Source organism: Erithacus rubecula (assembly GCF_903797595.1).
Source record: "Erithacus rubecula genome assembly, chromosome: 4".
Taxonomy (NCBI): domain Eukaryota; kingdom Metazoa; phylum Chordata; class Aves; order Passeriformes; family Muscicapidae; genus Erithacus; species Erithacus rubecula.
In genome coordinates, this window is record NC_136686.1 from 20,525,755 (window position 1) to 20,538,811 (window position 13,057).

The 13,057-nt window shown below is 40.9% G+C and overlaps 2 protein-coding genes across 7 annotated transcripts in view; both read right to left on the reverse strand.

Annotated features, from left to right (window-relative positions):
• Positions 1-740: 740 nt before the first annotated feature.
• BBS10 (Bardet-Biedl syndrome 10) lies at positions 741-2,822 on the reverse strand. The gene is made up of 2 exons (XM_079304836.1): positions 2,590-2,822; positions 741-2,521 (listed from the first exon to the last, which is right to left on the reverse strand). Exons 1-2 carry the CDS (start codon positions 2,775-2,777, stop codon positions 769-771), a joined length of 1,941 nt encoding a protein of 646 aa, XP_079160962.1. The 5' UTR covers positions 2,778-2,822; the 3' UTR covers positions 741-768.
• A 472-nt stretch (positions 2,823-3,294) lies between these two features.
• The window catches only part of OSBPL8 (oxysterol binding protein like 8), a 52,276-nt gene continuing 42,513 nt past the window's right edge, over positions 3,295-13,057 (reverse strand). For all 6 annotated transcript variants that reach the window (XM_079304832.1, XM_079304830.1, XM_079304831.1 and 3 more), the window contains 8 exons: positions 12,748-12,845; positions 11,988-12,077; positions 11,294-11,430; positions 10,778-10,963; positions 8,355-8,442; positions 7,851-7,953; positions 7,210-7,312; positions 3,295-6,979 (listed from right to left, as the gene is read on the reverse strand). In XM_079304832.1, coding sequence (XP_079160958.1) covers positions 6,844-6,979; positions 7,210-7,312; positions 7,851-7,953; positions 8,355-8,442; positions 10,778-10,963; positions 11,294-11,430; positions 11,988-12,077; positions 12,748-12,845 — 941 coding nt within the window. In that variant the 3' untranslated portion in view covers positions 3,295-6,843. The remainder of the gene's footprint in view (positions 6,980-7,209; positions 7,313-7,850; positions 7,954-8,354; positions 8,443-10,777; positions 10,964-11,293; positions 11,431-11,987; positions 12,078-12,747; positions 12,846-13,057) is intronic.

Below are 13,057 nucleotides of genomic sequence, written 5' to 3' on the forward strand. Positions count from 1 at the left end.
CCTGGATGAATTTTTCTCGTAAGTACACAGCCTTTTATGGCAGGACCTCAACCCATGGTAGTTAAAATTTATAGTTGTACTAAGCAATGCCACATAAACTAATTTTCTAGAGAAACTGCCGTAAAGTCATGCTATGAAATTATTCTTAACTCTTCTAGCTCAACTGAAATGAACTCAATGGAAGATAAAAATGCTGCATCTCCTACCAAAAAATTCTTCATTGGGATACACAAGAGTGGTTTATTGCTGTTTGTCCCAGTGCTCAACAGTTTAACAAGAGTTATATTTTTCCCTTTATAGTCAAACTCATGATGTATACAATATACTTTTATTTAAAAAAAAAAAAACTTAATCCAGCTAATTATAAAGGCTACAAAATCCACCCCTTGGTTTGTAACTTGAAAGTCCAGTGGCTTTGCCATGCTGGCAAAATTTAACATGCCAAGAAAACAAATTTAGCTTATGAAAATACTCAATCCACCAAACAAGGCAAAGTTGACCCTTGGCTTGAATGTACACAGGATCCTCAGCATGTGGATGGAGACTGCACTACCCATGTTCTGCAGTGGAAATTGGCTACACTTCCTCACGCTCAAAATGTCAAGTTCATGTTGTTTACAATCCACTTTTCCGCATTCTCAGCTAGGTAACTATTATCTTCTGAGAAGAAGCATCTTTTAGTCTCTAGCACTGACTTTTGAGGGTGTCCATTTGTCAAGAAAACATAGGAAAACAACACATAATCAAAATCAATCTTTATTAACGATTTCAACAGTCATCTTCTGAGTCATGATCCTCAATTTTCTGGAGTGGCCGTCTAACACCAATTACTAAGTCTATGGAGAGAAGCTCTGTAACACAATGGAGAACTGAAATGACTAACTGGTATTTGCAATACACTGACTCTAAGCCTTCATTGTTTACAGGCAGTGGCTGATTTTTTTTGAGTAAATTAATGGTTTCAAGATAGAATTTGGTAAAGCCATCTCGTTTTGCTGTCTGGTACAAGGCCTTGGGAATACTTAGCAAAGCATCAGCAACGATGTTAGATACAATGATTACCTCTGACTGCTGACACTGTTTTGCATAGTCCTGAATATAGTAATGTAACAGGATTTCAAAGTAACCTCCTACTGGCAAAACTGATCCTGCTTCTATGAGGCAGTTGGCATAATCCTGTGCAATACCTGCACAACTCTCCTGTTTAAATGGAAATGTATGGCAACGTGTTTTCTCTAGATTTTTTCCAACATCCAGGGACTCACATGCGGTGACTGTATCAGTGTTACATGCCACTAACACAGGAGTGCTGTGGTTCTTTTGACTGTGGACCAGCAGATCACTTTTATCAGGGTCTAAAACTTTTCTCTCTGTTTCATCACCAAGTGCTTTCAACTGACATTCAGAAACCTGGTTATTACTACAAGTATTTTCTATTACCAGTTGTTTCTGAGTAGCTGAAGAATGCCAAGTGCAAACATCTAAGGTTTTGCTCTGGCTTTCACCTTCTGCTTCCCATTCCTCCCTCAGATGAATTGTTTTAAACAGCTGCTGCAGCATTGTGAACGCCTCTTGTACAGCAGCCGCATGTTGCTCATTAACAGCATCCACCGGCGCACACAGGATCAGGCAATGGGGCTGGAAGGCACACGCACTGCTGAAGCCAATGTGGACGCATCTCTTGGAGACGAGCACCAAGGGCTGGCAAAACGTTACCACCGCAGTTTCGGTTATTTCTCTGTCCGTGTTATCACCCAAAGGTGTGTAAGGGGAGACACCGGTGATTTCCCTGATAAGGGCCATTTCGTCTGCCGATAAGCACTCTACCACAGACACACCATATAATTTGGCATAGTAGATAACTACTTCTTCTTGCTTCGCACTCGACAGCAACAGCTTCACGTTGTTACTCTGCAAGCGTTTCATTAAGGCTTCTGTCCTGTCGGTGATCCAGCGCAGGGAAGCCTGATACTGACCTTCGGAGGCTACGACGAACTCGACACCGGGGGCAGTCAGGGCGGGCCGCAGGGGCTCGGTGACGAGCAGGGCCCGCAGCGGCCCGTCCGTCGGGCAGTAGACAGCGAAGTCCCTGCGGAGGACGATGCCGGGCAGCAGCCTGGAGCTCGCCAGGGGCAGGCCGGGCACGGCGGCGTGCAGCTCCGCGAACCGCCGGCCGAGGAGCCGCAGCACCTGCGGGCGGGCGGCGGCGGCCGGGGCGCAGCGGCGGCACATCTCGGCGCACAGCCGCGCCAGGCAGCGCCGCTCGCCGGGGCCCAGCCGGCCGGCCAGGTACGGCTCCAGCAGCGCCTCCAGCAGCGGCTCCGGGAGCACGTGCCGCCGCAGCCCCCGCGCCGCCGCCCGCTCCAGCACCTGCGCCTCGAAGGCCCGCAGCGCCCGCCGCAGCCCGGCGCCGCCGCCCGCCGCCCGCAGCCCGCCCAGCACGGCCGCCAGCAGCAGCGCGAAGCTCTTGGCGCCGTCCCCCGTCGCGGCGCGGTGGCTGCAGGCGCGGGCCGCCATCACCCTGCGGGGACAGGGGCCGCGTTAGGGAGCCGCCGCCGCCGGCCCCGCCCGGCCCCTCCGCCGCGGTACCTGGCCGCGGGCGGCTCCGCGCTCAGCGCCTCCAGCAGCCGCCGCCCGTCCCGCGTCGCCATCGCCTCGCCCGTGGGCCGCAGCAGCAGCGCCCGCCCGCCCCGCGGCCCCAGCGCGCCGCGCACCGCGCCCGCCAGCGCCGCCGCCTCCTGCCACGGCCACGGCCGCTCCGGGCCGGCCGCCGCCATCGCCACGGCCGCCGGCCGGGCCGCCCCTTCCGCCCGCGCCCCGGCAGCGGCTGAGGGGCGGGACGGGGCGGGCTGGGCAGCGGGAACCGCGCCAGGGGAACGGGCCGGGGAGCGGCGCACAGAGCCCAGAGACGCGGAGGTGCGACACATCTTTATTGGAGGCGGCCCGCAGGAGCTCCGATCCCTCACACAAAGCGCCGAGCCCCGTGTCGGACAGCGCGGGACGGGGACGCGGGCGCTGTGGCCCGAGGGCTGCTCTTCCCGCTTGGCAGAGCCAAAGGCCGGGTGGGGTAGAGAGGAGAAAAAGTTCAGGAGAAAAAGTCCAAATAATCTTGCCCTGAATTACATTGTTCGAGCTATTTCTGTATTACCACAAAGTAGTGCAGCTTCACTGTAAACATCCCAGATCCTCCACTCTCGGCTCACCAGCCAGAAAGAAGGAATAGTGTAATGTTACAAGATTTGTTTCCCCCCACCTCCCCCCGGACTAAGCAGGAACATCAGTTCTCAAACAACAGCCCTGACAAAAGGTCTGATACTATATATGGCACACATTTGACAAATCTTTACATGTCTCCGTACATTAGAAACCCATCAAGAAGGCACTGTTTACAATACTTGATTGAATATCTGCTAAATTTTCTGTTATTTGCGGGTACTCTTGAAATAAAAATAATCAAACTTAAGAGATGTACAGAACTTTTTGTTACACATTATTTACACAAACAATGGTAATAGCTAAAAACAAAAGCCTTTAAGAAACACTGAATTACAAGTCTCTTTCATCATTACGAGTCTTATGAAGAAAAAAAAATTGCCAAAGGCACAGAAGGGCAGCAAACAACAAACTAAAAAGAAGAAACCTCAACCTTTACATTTTATAGGACTACCTTGCAAATAATTTGTGAGATTTTACAAGTGGGAGGAAGGACACAAAAACCCTCATCAAGTAATATCAACTATTTCAAAGGAATCAACACATGAAATTCAAGAAACATAATTGCTAAAAATGATACTTGTTGCATTTCACATGGCATATTAACTTTTTCTTAGCTTAGGTTATCTATACCCAATTAGGCAACCTGTACCTAAAAGGCAAATTAAAGGCATAGAGTGCATCTGAAAACAAACAAACCAACCCAACAAAATCACATGGCAATAAATCCTGCAGATATTTCCTGTACAAGGGAAAAAAACCCAAACAAAACAGGATTTGGAAATCAAATGTGAAAACAAGTGCTGTTACAAACTTTAAAAACTAGAAGGCCACAGCCCTCAAACATCTGCAAACTGTACAATCAATTTTTATATATGTGCAGAGCTCAGTCTTAAGCAGGTAGTAGTCAAGATCTGCTGTACATCATGGCTAAAGAGGACAACGGTGACACACTAGAAAAAAGGATCCATACATGTCTGTGACCAACTGTACAGTAAAAGTTAGGGAAGAAGTGTCTTTGTTCTGCTCAAGTGAGGGAACATACAAAACCCAGCAAAATAAAAATTGCTAGGTTTTCACTAGCAAAGTTCCATCACATAACCTTTACCTTTCCAGACCATCACTAAAACCACTTTTTCAACAGAATTCAACTCTAAAAAAAAAAAAAAGCTGAAAAGGAAAATAAGCATAAGGATTCTGTTTTGCTCTGTTCCAGTCTTTTACTCATATTGAGCTGAACATGAACTTCAGCTATGGATATCTTTTTAGTCTGACATTGTCCAACACCAAGCTGCCAGCCAGCCAGCTGGCTGGGTCAAATGCAAGTCACTACCATGTGGCCCATGTAAAAATGCATGCAGACCGTGTCACTCACTGCTCTTGAACAGAAGTGATTGAAAAAAATCAGCATGAAAAGGCAGAAGGACATTTCTATTTACAAGGAGGATAAAAGCTTGTAACTATCGATCAAGAGTTTCAGCACCTCAAATTTAGCAGAGTATTATTTTAGGGGATTTAAGTTATTGCCCAAATCTCACTGGCTGGATTATTCTCATGTTCAGAGTATGTTTAAAGGCTTGTAATGGATCTTAAGACAGGTGAAGCTTTGACATCTGAATGCAATAATGAGCAGCCAAATTCCAGGCTAAGAATGTTAAAGTGAATGCTGTAATACTCTGCTTTCTTAATGCCTTTTCATACATGGATAACAACTTCAGTTTCCATTTAGAGATGGAGGCATTTGTAATTATTTTGTTTGTTTATGAAGGATCTTTCTATGTTCACAAACCTTGCCCCATCAGCTGTAGATTTAATTGAAGTCCAGCCAGGTTTGGTCTTGCTCATGGCTACAAGATCTGGTTAACGTAATACGTTCCAGAAAAAATTATTCAAGACCAAACCATGCTAAGGTGAAGCTATATGAAATATCTAAAGTTCACTGCTTACACAATAAACTTTTACATAGCTGAGGCCCAAGGAAGAGGAAAGATTAACAAGGAGCAGAGGTGCCTGAAAGTGTCAGCCACAGAAATATATAAGCTGGACAGATAAACAAATAAACAGTATTTTCACTAAATACTAGTGAGACTGATGCAGAACAGAAAGGCAGATCACCTGGAGAGTCAGGTAGGCTGCCCAAGGCAGAAGCATAGCCTGGCCATGGCAAAAAGCCACACATGATTTTTGAACTGTTCCACTGCCCAGGATGAATTTGATTTCTGAGAGGACCCTCTGAAATCAAACTTGGCTGTTTTTCGCATAGTGCCACTCATCCTTCTGTTGTCTCACCTGGGGTACTGAAAATACCTTTTCATTTCTACAGCCCCTTTTTGCCTTGGTATGCTTGACTGGCACAGGGAACTCACCAGCACTACATTTTTGCTGGAATTTTACAAATTCTATACATGCATATATTTCTTCAAACAAAAAAAAGTGTTAGAAACCCTGGTTTTGAATTCAAACTTAAGCTTTCCATGAATTTGTATGCCTACAGCATACTAAGAAGGTGCATACATGTATTCTGGTAGGTAGTATATATTTGCAATAAAGAGGGATTTCACAAACACTTGGATTTTCCTCTTATTTGTTTTGAGATATGTGGTGTTAGCTATCACACAATTTCTGACATTTCTCTGTGTAAACACACACACACACTTTCATTTGCAAGTCTACCCACAGTGCCTGAATCCCATTCCACACTGCCTTCTAGAGATTCAGCTCAAGCTACACACTAAGCACACCTCTTCACATTTTGTTTCAAAAATAACCATGAGTCCTGGCATCAGCAGTTTGTCTGCTTACTGTGACGTGGCCATAAATGTAAATCCAAAGCTGTAGATTTTTCAAGACTTACAAACATACCAGAAATCCATGACATTTGTGATTCATGCAAGTAGACTGAAACTACCTCCCTGACTGTTGTACTGTTAAAAATGTGCTCTGTACAGCAGATGTGGGAATGTTTTTATGATGAATCTGAAGTTTTAAAACTATAAAACAGCTGGCTCACAAGCTTATAGTAATTCAGAATAAAAACCTCTTACTTCCGAAACAAGTCAAGGACATTATATTGCAGATTTCCTAAAGACTTGAGCTTTTTACTTGCCATTTCCTAACGCTCACAATTTTTCGTATAATAATGTATTTGTTTGACCTTAAACAAAAGTTTACTTCCAAACACCCAATGCCATTTACAAAAGCCGTTGGCTACTTCAAAAGTTTCTTTGTTACAAAAATGGTATGTTTATATGTAATGAAGGATGCCTGTTTATCATTCTACCATAACAGGAATCACATCCTACCTACAGGGTCTGACCTCAGTGTTTAACTTGATCTATTCTGTGGGGAGGATTCATCAGAATGACGCAATATAAACACAAGGCTGATGTCATATGACTGTGAGACAGAGGCACACACCAGGAGCAAGAGTGTACTGGCACTTACACAATTCTTACTGCAACTGGGTAGACACAAGTATGATTCTGAACCATGAACGCTGAGGCAAAGTTCTGTAAGTGGTTGCTACACGGTTCTTTTACATAATATTGCATCATTTAAAGTCCAGCTTAAAATATGGTCCCCAGTAACAGTCTGATCATTCCAGTTCAAGAAGGCCCTTGTTCATACTTCTTATTTGAACAAGAAATTAATGATAAGCTGTAGCAGAACCATGAGTACAATGAAGACATAGTGCTTAAACTGCAAGGAATGGTAGTCCCAGGGTGATGAATTAGAAATGACTCTATTTCGTAGTGCCATGATCTCCCTGTAAGATAGAAAACAATATCCAGTAAATTACAGACTAGACAATTTGACATTTTCTACTATGTTAGGGCTCCCTACAGAAGGCAGCTTTAGAGGAAAACTATGAAACATGAATGAGCAATCAATATTTGAGAAGAGTAAAGATACATAGCAGCCTCTAAGAGAAAAAAACCACCAAACATATGAGGTAACTATTCTCTAAACAATTTTAAAGATTTTAATTAGTACTACCTCTTAATGTCTTCCTGTGTCTCCCTTATAGATTCAATGGCACTCTGTAGTTCACCAAGTTCTGCCCCTTTTTTCCTTAGTCTTGTATTATGCTTCAGTTGTGCTAGAAGGAAACAGAAGGCAGATGTAACTGACTGAAGTGACTGCTGCCATAAAAGGAACAAAGTACAAATGACAAACTAAAACTGTAGTAAAAATGAGGAGAAAATTTTCTAACTAGCTTCTATTAAAAACTGTATTTCAGAGTCAGCACCTATATCACAGACAGCAACTTAAGTGCTTGAAACATCATTTAAACACTCAACATATTGTTTAGCTTCTGCAAATATTACCAACAACAAAAATCTACTCTCTAGACAGGTACTAATCTACAAATTAAAACAATTAACCTTTTAAGAAAGAAAACAGTTTATGAACACCATTATTCTTCCCTAGATATTAAATATGTGCAGCACTTAAGCCAACCTACACTACATTTAAAAAGACAGGAAAATTTGCAATTAAACACGAGCCATTCTTCCCCTTTTGTTTTCCAGAACATGCTTCATATTGGATAGAACTAAAGCACAATAAAAAGATAAGAATATGTGTGACACTGAACTCTTCAGATTATTTCTTTATGTAAAAGTATATTTTCATACCTTCACTCCCAGAGGAATCCTGGTTATCAGGCTCTGGGGATGAGAAACCACTCTCTCCCATCTTCTGACTGCCTGGCTTTCGTTTGATTTTTGGAACAGTAACCTAAAATTGATAAATTTATTTTATTTCCAGAGAACCAAAACTGTAACCAACCAGCACATTCCAACAATGAAAGTTAAAAGCACAATATCTAACAGAAGTCCAAACTAAAATTTTTGATGTATTAGCAGTCTGAATTTTGTGCATCTTCCCATTTAAGGGAAAATACACATTAAACTGCTGAGCTCAAGTCTGCATATTTTATATTCCTATCCAATCAAGTAATTTCTACCACTTAGGATCCAACACAGAAGTGAAAGACATTGTATGGATTGTGTAGACAACATTTTTGTAGGATAACAGCATTTCCCATCAATCCCAATGCTGTGATGATCTTTATACACATAATGTATAATACATATAAGTTCCTGGATCTTGCATGTGCTGTCAGAACTGGAACATACCATAGGTGTCCGATGTCGAACTTTTGTCTGGATTGTGCCATCTTTTTCAAACTGGATCATATCATTCAAAGGGTCCCATGGTCTGGTACTAGACAAAGATAATATTATATATATTATAATAGTGTTATTATTATTATTAATACCACAGCAATTTAAATAAGAAATATTTCCTTGCTCAGAAGCTACTCAGTATGAAGAGGCTAAAACTCTCCTTATACAGAAATCAGACATGGCATCATGATCTTCAACTTATGGTCCAGTCTTAACCTGAAGGGCAAATAAAGCTAAAAAATGTACTTCATATCTGGATCAAACCCCCAGCCACTGATAAAAGTACAAACTATTACATTAACCAACAGTACCATTATGATTTTTTTTTGCCAGTCATATATATTTGCAAACATGGAAAGATTTCCTGCTTCAGATACAGTTATTATTTTAAACTACAGGGAAATTAGGGGAATTTAAAAATATTTAGACTACTTTTTGTTATCTTTTTTTCCTTTTAAAAGATGCCTATGAAGGAGATTTTAAGAATCAGTTACCTCAGACCTGCTTTCATCCTAAAGTGGCTAATGGTAAGACTGGTTTCATGAAACACTAATGAGCTATGCTTTTTCTTATTCTGTTTTTTTTAAGAGTGTTTTTCCAATTACAGTCTGATACAGATTTTTTAAAAAACCACAACAGTATAAGACACATAGCTGACTGGAGAACAGCAAGCAGCCAAAGGAAAATACCAGCATCACCACTGATTACAGACTTTTCAGGACAAACCTGCAAGTGAGCTGCAGGAAGAATGTTCTGTCGCACAGCTTTAGTGAGAGTAAATTAAGCATGGATTTCCTTTCATGTCCTGCATGCCTTTTAAATAGCTGTAGCTGTTTCAGATGTTGTGAACACAGACCTGCACTTACATCTTAGCTTAACCTGACTTGAATTAAATGTCATCTGAGGTAACTGGGTTAAGAACTAGGCATTGCTCTCTTCTCTATTTGTAATCCAGATGCCTAAATCCATAATCCAGATACCTTAACAAATGCTCTGGCTCACTGAACACATCTTTCACAGTAACTGCAGAAGACTGCTCTCTACATGGGCCAGGTGGTGAGCCAGCATTATATGCTTGAAAGGAGAGAGAGGCTTCTTCCAGGGAATGCTGTCAGTGCAGACTGCTTTCTGGTACATAACAAAATTTCTGTGGCACATCCTTGCACCACAAGGCCTCAAGGACATCAGAAATAATGCAGATTGACAAAATAGGTGTCAAAGCTCAAGGGGATAGTCTAACAGATTTCAAGTGCAGCTCTCTTCCTAATGGCTTTGCACAGAGTTCCAGAGTATGGGCAGTCAGTTCAGCTGGACTGTTCACAACTATTCCAACAGGAAGAGGCATAAACAGCATTAGAGGATTCAAACCAAGAGAGGGTGCTTCACTGAGCATTTAGCAGGGGAATTTCCCTGCTGCACAATGTTTTCAGTGGTGAAAGTCTGCACAAACTTAATAAGAAACCAATGAAATACATGGAATATAAACTTACTGAGAGTTATTAAATACACAGATTCCATATTTGGTTCCAGGAAAGCTCCGAATTGCAAATTTGCTGGAGACACGTAAAGTATTGAGGATTCCTCTACTATTCCCTGTACACTTAGGCCATGACCTCAGTATCACCATTCTTGTACAGAGAGGTAAAGGCTTACTAGGTTTAGCCACGGGAATATGTTTCCAGCATCTATGAATTCAGTTTGTTAACTGTGTATCATCTTTGGCTTTTTTGCTTTTACAAGCCCTACAATACAGAAGCATGCTGGGTAGTGAAAAAAAAAAAAAAAAAAATCAGCATAACATGGGTGCTTTGTGAAAACCATCACTAGTGAAGGGCTCATCTTCAAGGTGACATTTGCAACATTGGTGAGGACACAGAATGCACCCTTCCAGCTGTCAGGGAGACAGCTACATCTTCAGCTACTGACCCAGAGCATCACACAAAGAGATTCACAATCATGTGCAGGACATATCTGACAGCCAGGCAGAGCCACCTGGTCCCAGCATTAACTATTGCTGAAAACCAATATTTACAGAGTTACAAAAAACAGAGTTATTCTAAATGTAACAAATTAAATGGCTCAATACAGCTAAGCACAGGCTTCTCTGATTTTCAGACACTAGATTTTCTGATTCCCAGTTGGTATGTCCATAGGTACCATATTTTCCAGTTTGGGAAAATCTGTATATATGTTCTGGTCAGTCTAGGGAGGAAAAAAGGGAGGACAATGCACCCCAAACTGCCATGCCCCAAAAAATCTAGAATATAGCACAGCTATGTCATTATACATAAATAAGCTATATGGATCAGTTCTTTTGCTACTGAAACCACAGGAAGAGGCCCAGCAATATTTCCAAGCACTCCAGGACTCACTCAGCATATTTGTAGTGCCATTCTCCTGTGACTGCATCCTGATCAAACAGCTTGCATTTCCACACTTCACCCTTAAGTTTCCTCTCTTTGGCACTTTTTCTCTGAGCTTCTTCCAGAATATGTTTCTCCTGAGTAGCTTCCGTTTGGTCTTTATTGTTTATTGCTTTTGTCACTTGCTGCCAAAGCCTGACAAATGAACAATATACAGAATCACCAGTCACAATCTGGCTGATAGAAATAATTGCAAACAATTTCCTCAATTATAGGCTAAGTAAATGGACCACCCTCCAAAGAGAATACTACATTTTAATAGATGTTTTATCTACATTTCTATCAAGATCTCCCTGATTGTAAAGTATATAAATAATGATGTTATATTTAACAGTGTTACTTTCTTTTATCATCAAAGGCTAGTATCATCAAACATGGGAAAGTAATGATAATTTGCTTCTAATTTGGAGAAGATTATAAATTTTATTCTGGAAAAATAAATACATGGTTCTAAAGTGAACTTACTTCTCTGACTCAAAGTCATCTTGCTCTTCAAACTTCACAGTGTATCTATGTAATCTACGCTGCTTTATATCAGATGTTGGGTTCCAGAATGTCTCTGAAACACCTGTCTTCTTGTCACTAATAGTAACTTCACTGTCCTGTAACAGATATGATTGGTATCTTAATTGCAATTATCTCAAAGAGTAACAAAATAACAAAAAAACATTTTATTTTTTTTTTTTAATAAGAAATTATTTTCTTTAGAATGCATGCAGTTAAGAATAATGAGATATGCTAAGTTTAAAATTCCATTTCCACCCTCTGTGCTAGGTTATAGCTTGGAACAGACGTGCAGTGGAGTCATTACTACATCCAAAAATGAGTGATGCCAAGTCACCTTACAAGAGCTGAAACAACCATAAATATATCATGCTGGTGCCATAAAAACTCTTCACAGTACTAATATACCAAAATATTTCACAAGCTTCACTGTGAAGCTTCATTTCATTTTCATCATAAACTACTTAAACATGCACTTTTCCCCCATTTAAGAGCTGCAAATAGAACAATGATGATTCTATACTTTCTTGAATACTTTTTGCAAAAGCAGTACTTAACTTTTTTTAAACATGAGTCTATTTTTGTATTTAAGTGCTATTTTCACCTGTCTCAACCGTGAGCCAGAATTTATAAAAGAGCCTCACTCACTACTTACCCAATGGCCCTCTAAAAAAGCCAGAACTTCTTTGCCAAGCTTAATTCTCCCTGATATTTGGTTAACACTGTCATTGTTACCCAAAAAAGGCTGCAAAACAAAAAGAGATAGTTTCATGTTTATTTTAATAACATATTATTTTTGTTTATATGTTTAGTCTTAAGGAAAAATGTGAATTTATGAAATATGCTGTAAACAGCCCTACTATCTTTCATATTGTACCTTCTACCTTTTTAATCTTAAAGAAGTCTAAAACCAGAGTAAGTAGGTTTTTCTTTCTCTTCTTCTTAAAATATTTTATGAGTAAAAGTATTGTCTAACATATGTGGAAAGAAAACATAAAATAATGCAGAAAACAGTGGCACGATATCCCAAAGGACACAGTCATTTGCTACACTAATTTCACAGCTTTGGGCCATTTGTTACTAGAGATTATCTTCTGCAAAAAACAACAATTGCCAGGGATTTTCTTTGGCCTTTTGACAGGCTGCACATGGATTCTGTGGACTGACAAGTAAAACTGTCAGTTACCATAGCCTCCCATGTTTAATTTTCCCCAATAATTTCAACTAAATACTGTTTTCCTCTCCGTGTGCAAACTTCTTGAAAACTGTTTTTTCAGCTTTAATTCAGTTTCCACCTCAAGGATGGCAACTGCATTTTTCAGAAACCGTCCAGAAGTAGTTCATAAACCTTTGCTTAGCTTATGCAATTGTTATGTTAACTCTCCTTCTTATGCCCACTCACAGTGGTCACTAACCTTGAGTTTGAATTCAATTGTTGCACTGTAGCCAGTTTTCTCACAGGTGATGTTGACTATTCCCCCAAGCTCTAAGGTCATTGTTCCATAAAGAATTCCTGCAAGAGAAAAGAAGAAAAAAAATCAAAAACTCCCAGCTAAAACTAATGTTTTAAACTTAACAAAACAAAGTTTGTTTAGGGTTAACAAAACCTAAGTTACTTGGGTACAATTCGTAGAGTAAACATGCTTGTGCCAGAGATAAAAATGCATTTTTCAGATGACTTTTCCTGTGTGATTCTGTGTATATTGAAAGGGAATTCTGGAGTAT

Excerpts from the sequence above, each read along its gene's own strand:
- BBS10 (XM_079304836.1), bottom strand. The coding sequence starts at position 2,777 with ATGGCGGCGGCCGGCCCGGAGCGGCCGTGGCCGTGGCAGGAGGCGGCG. Across the intron at positions 2,522-2,589 it reads GCGGAGCCGCCCGCGGCCAG|GGTGATGGCGGCCCGCGCCT; the intron begins GTACCGCGGCGG and ends CTGTCCCCGCAG.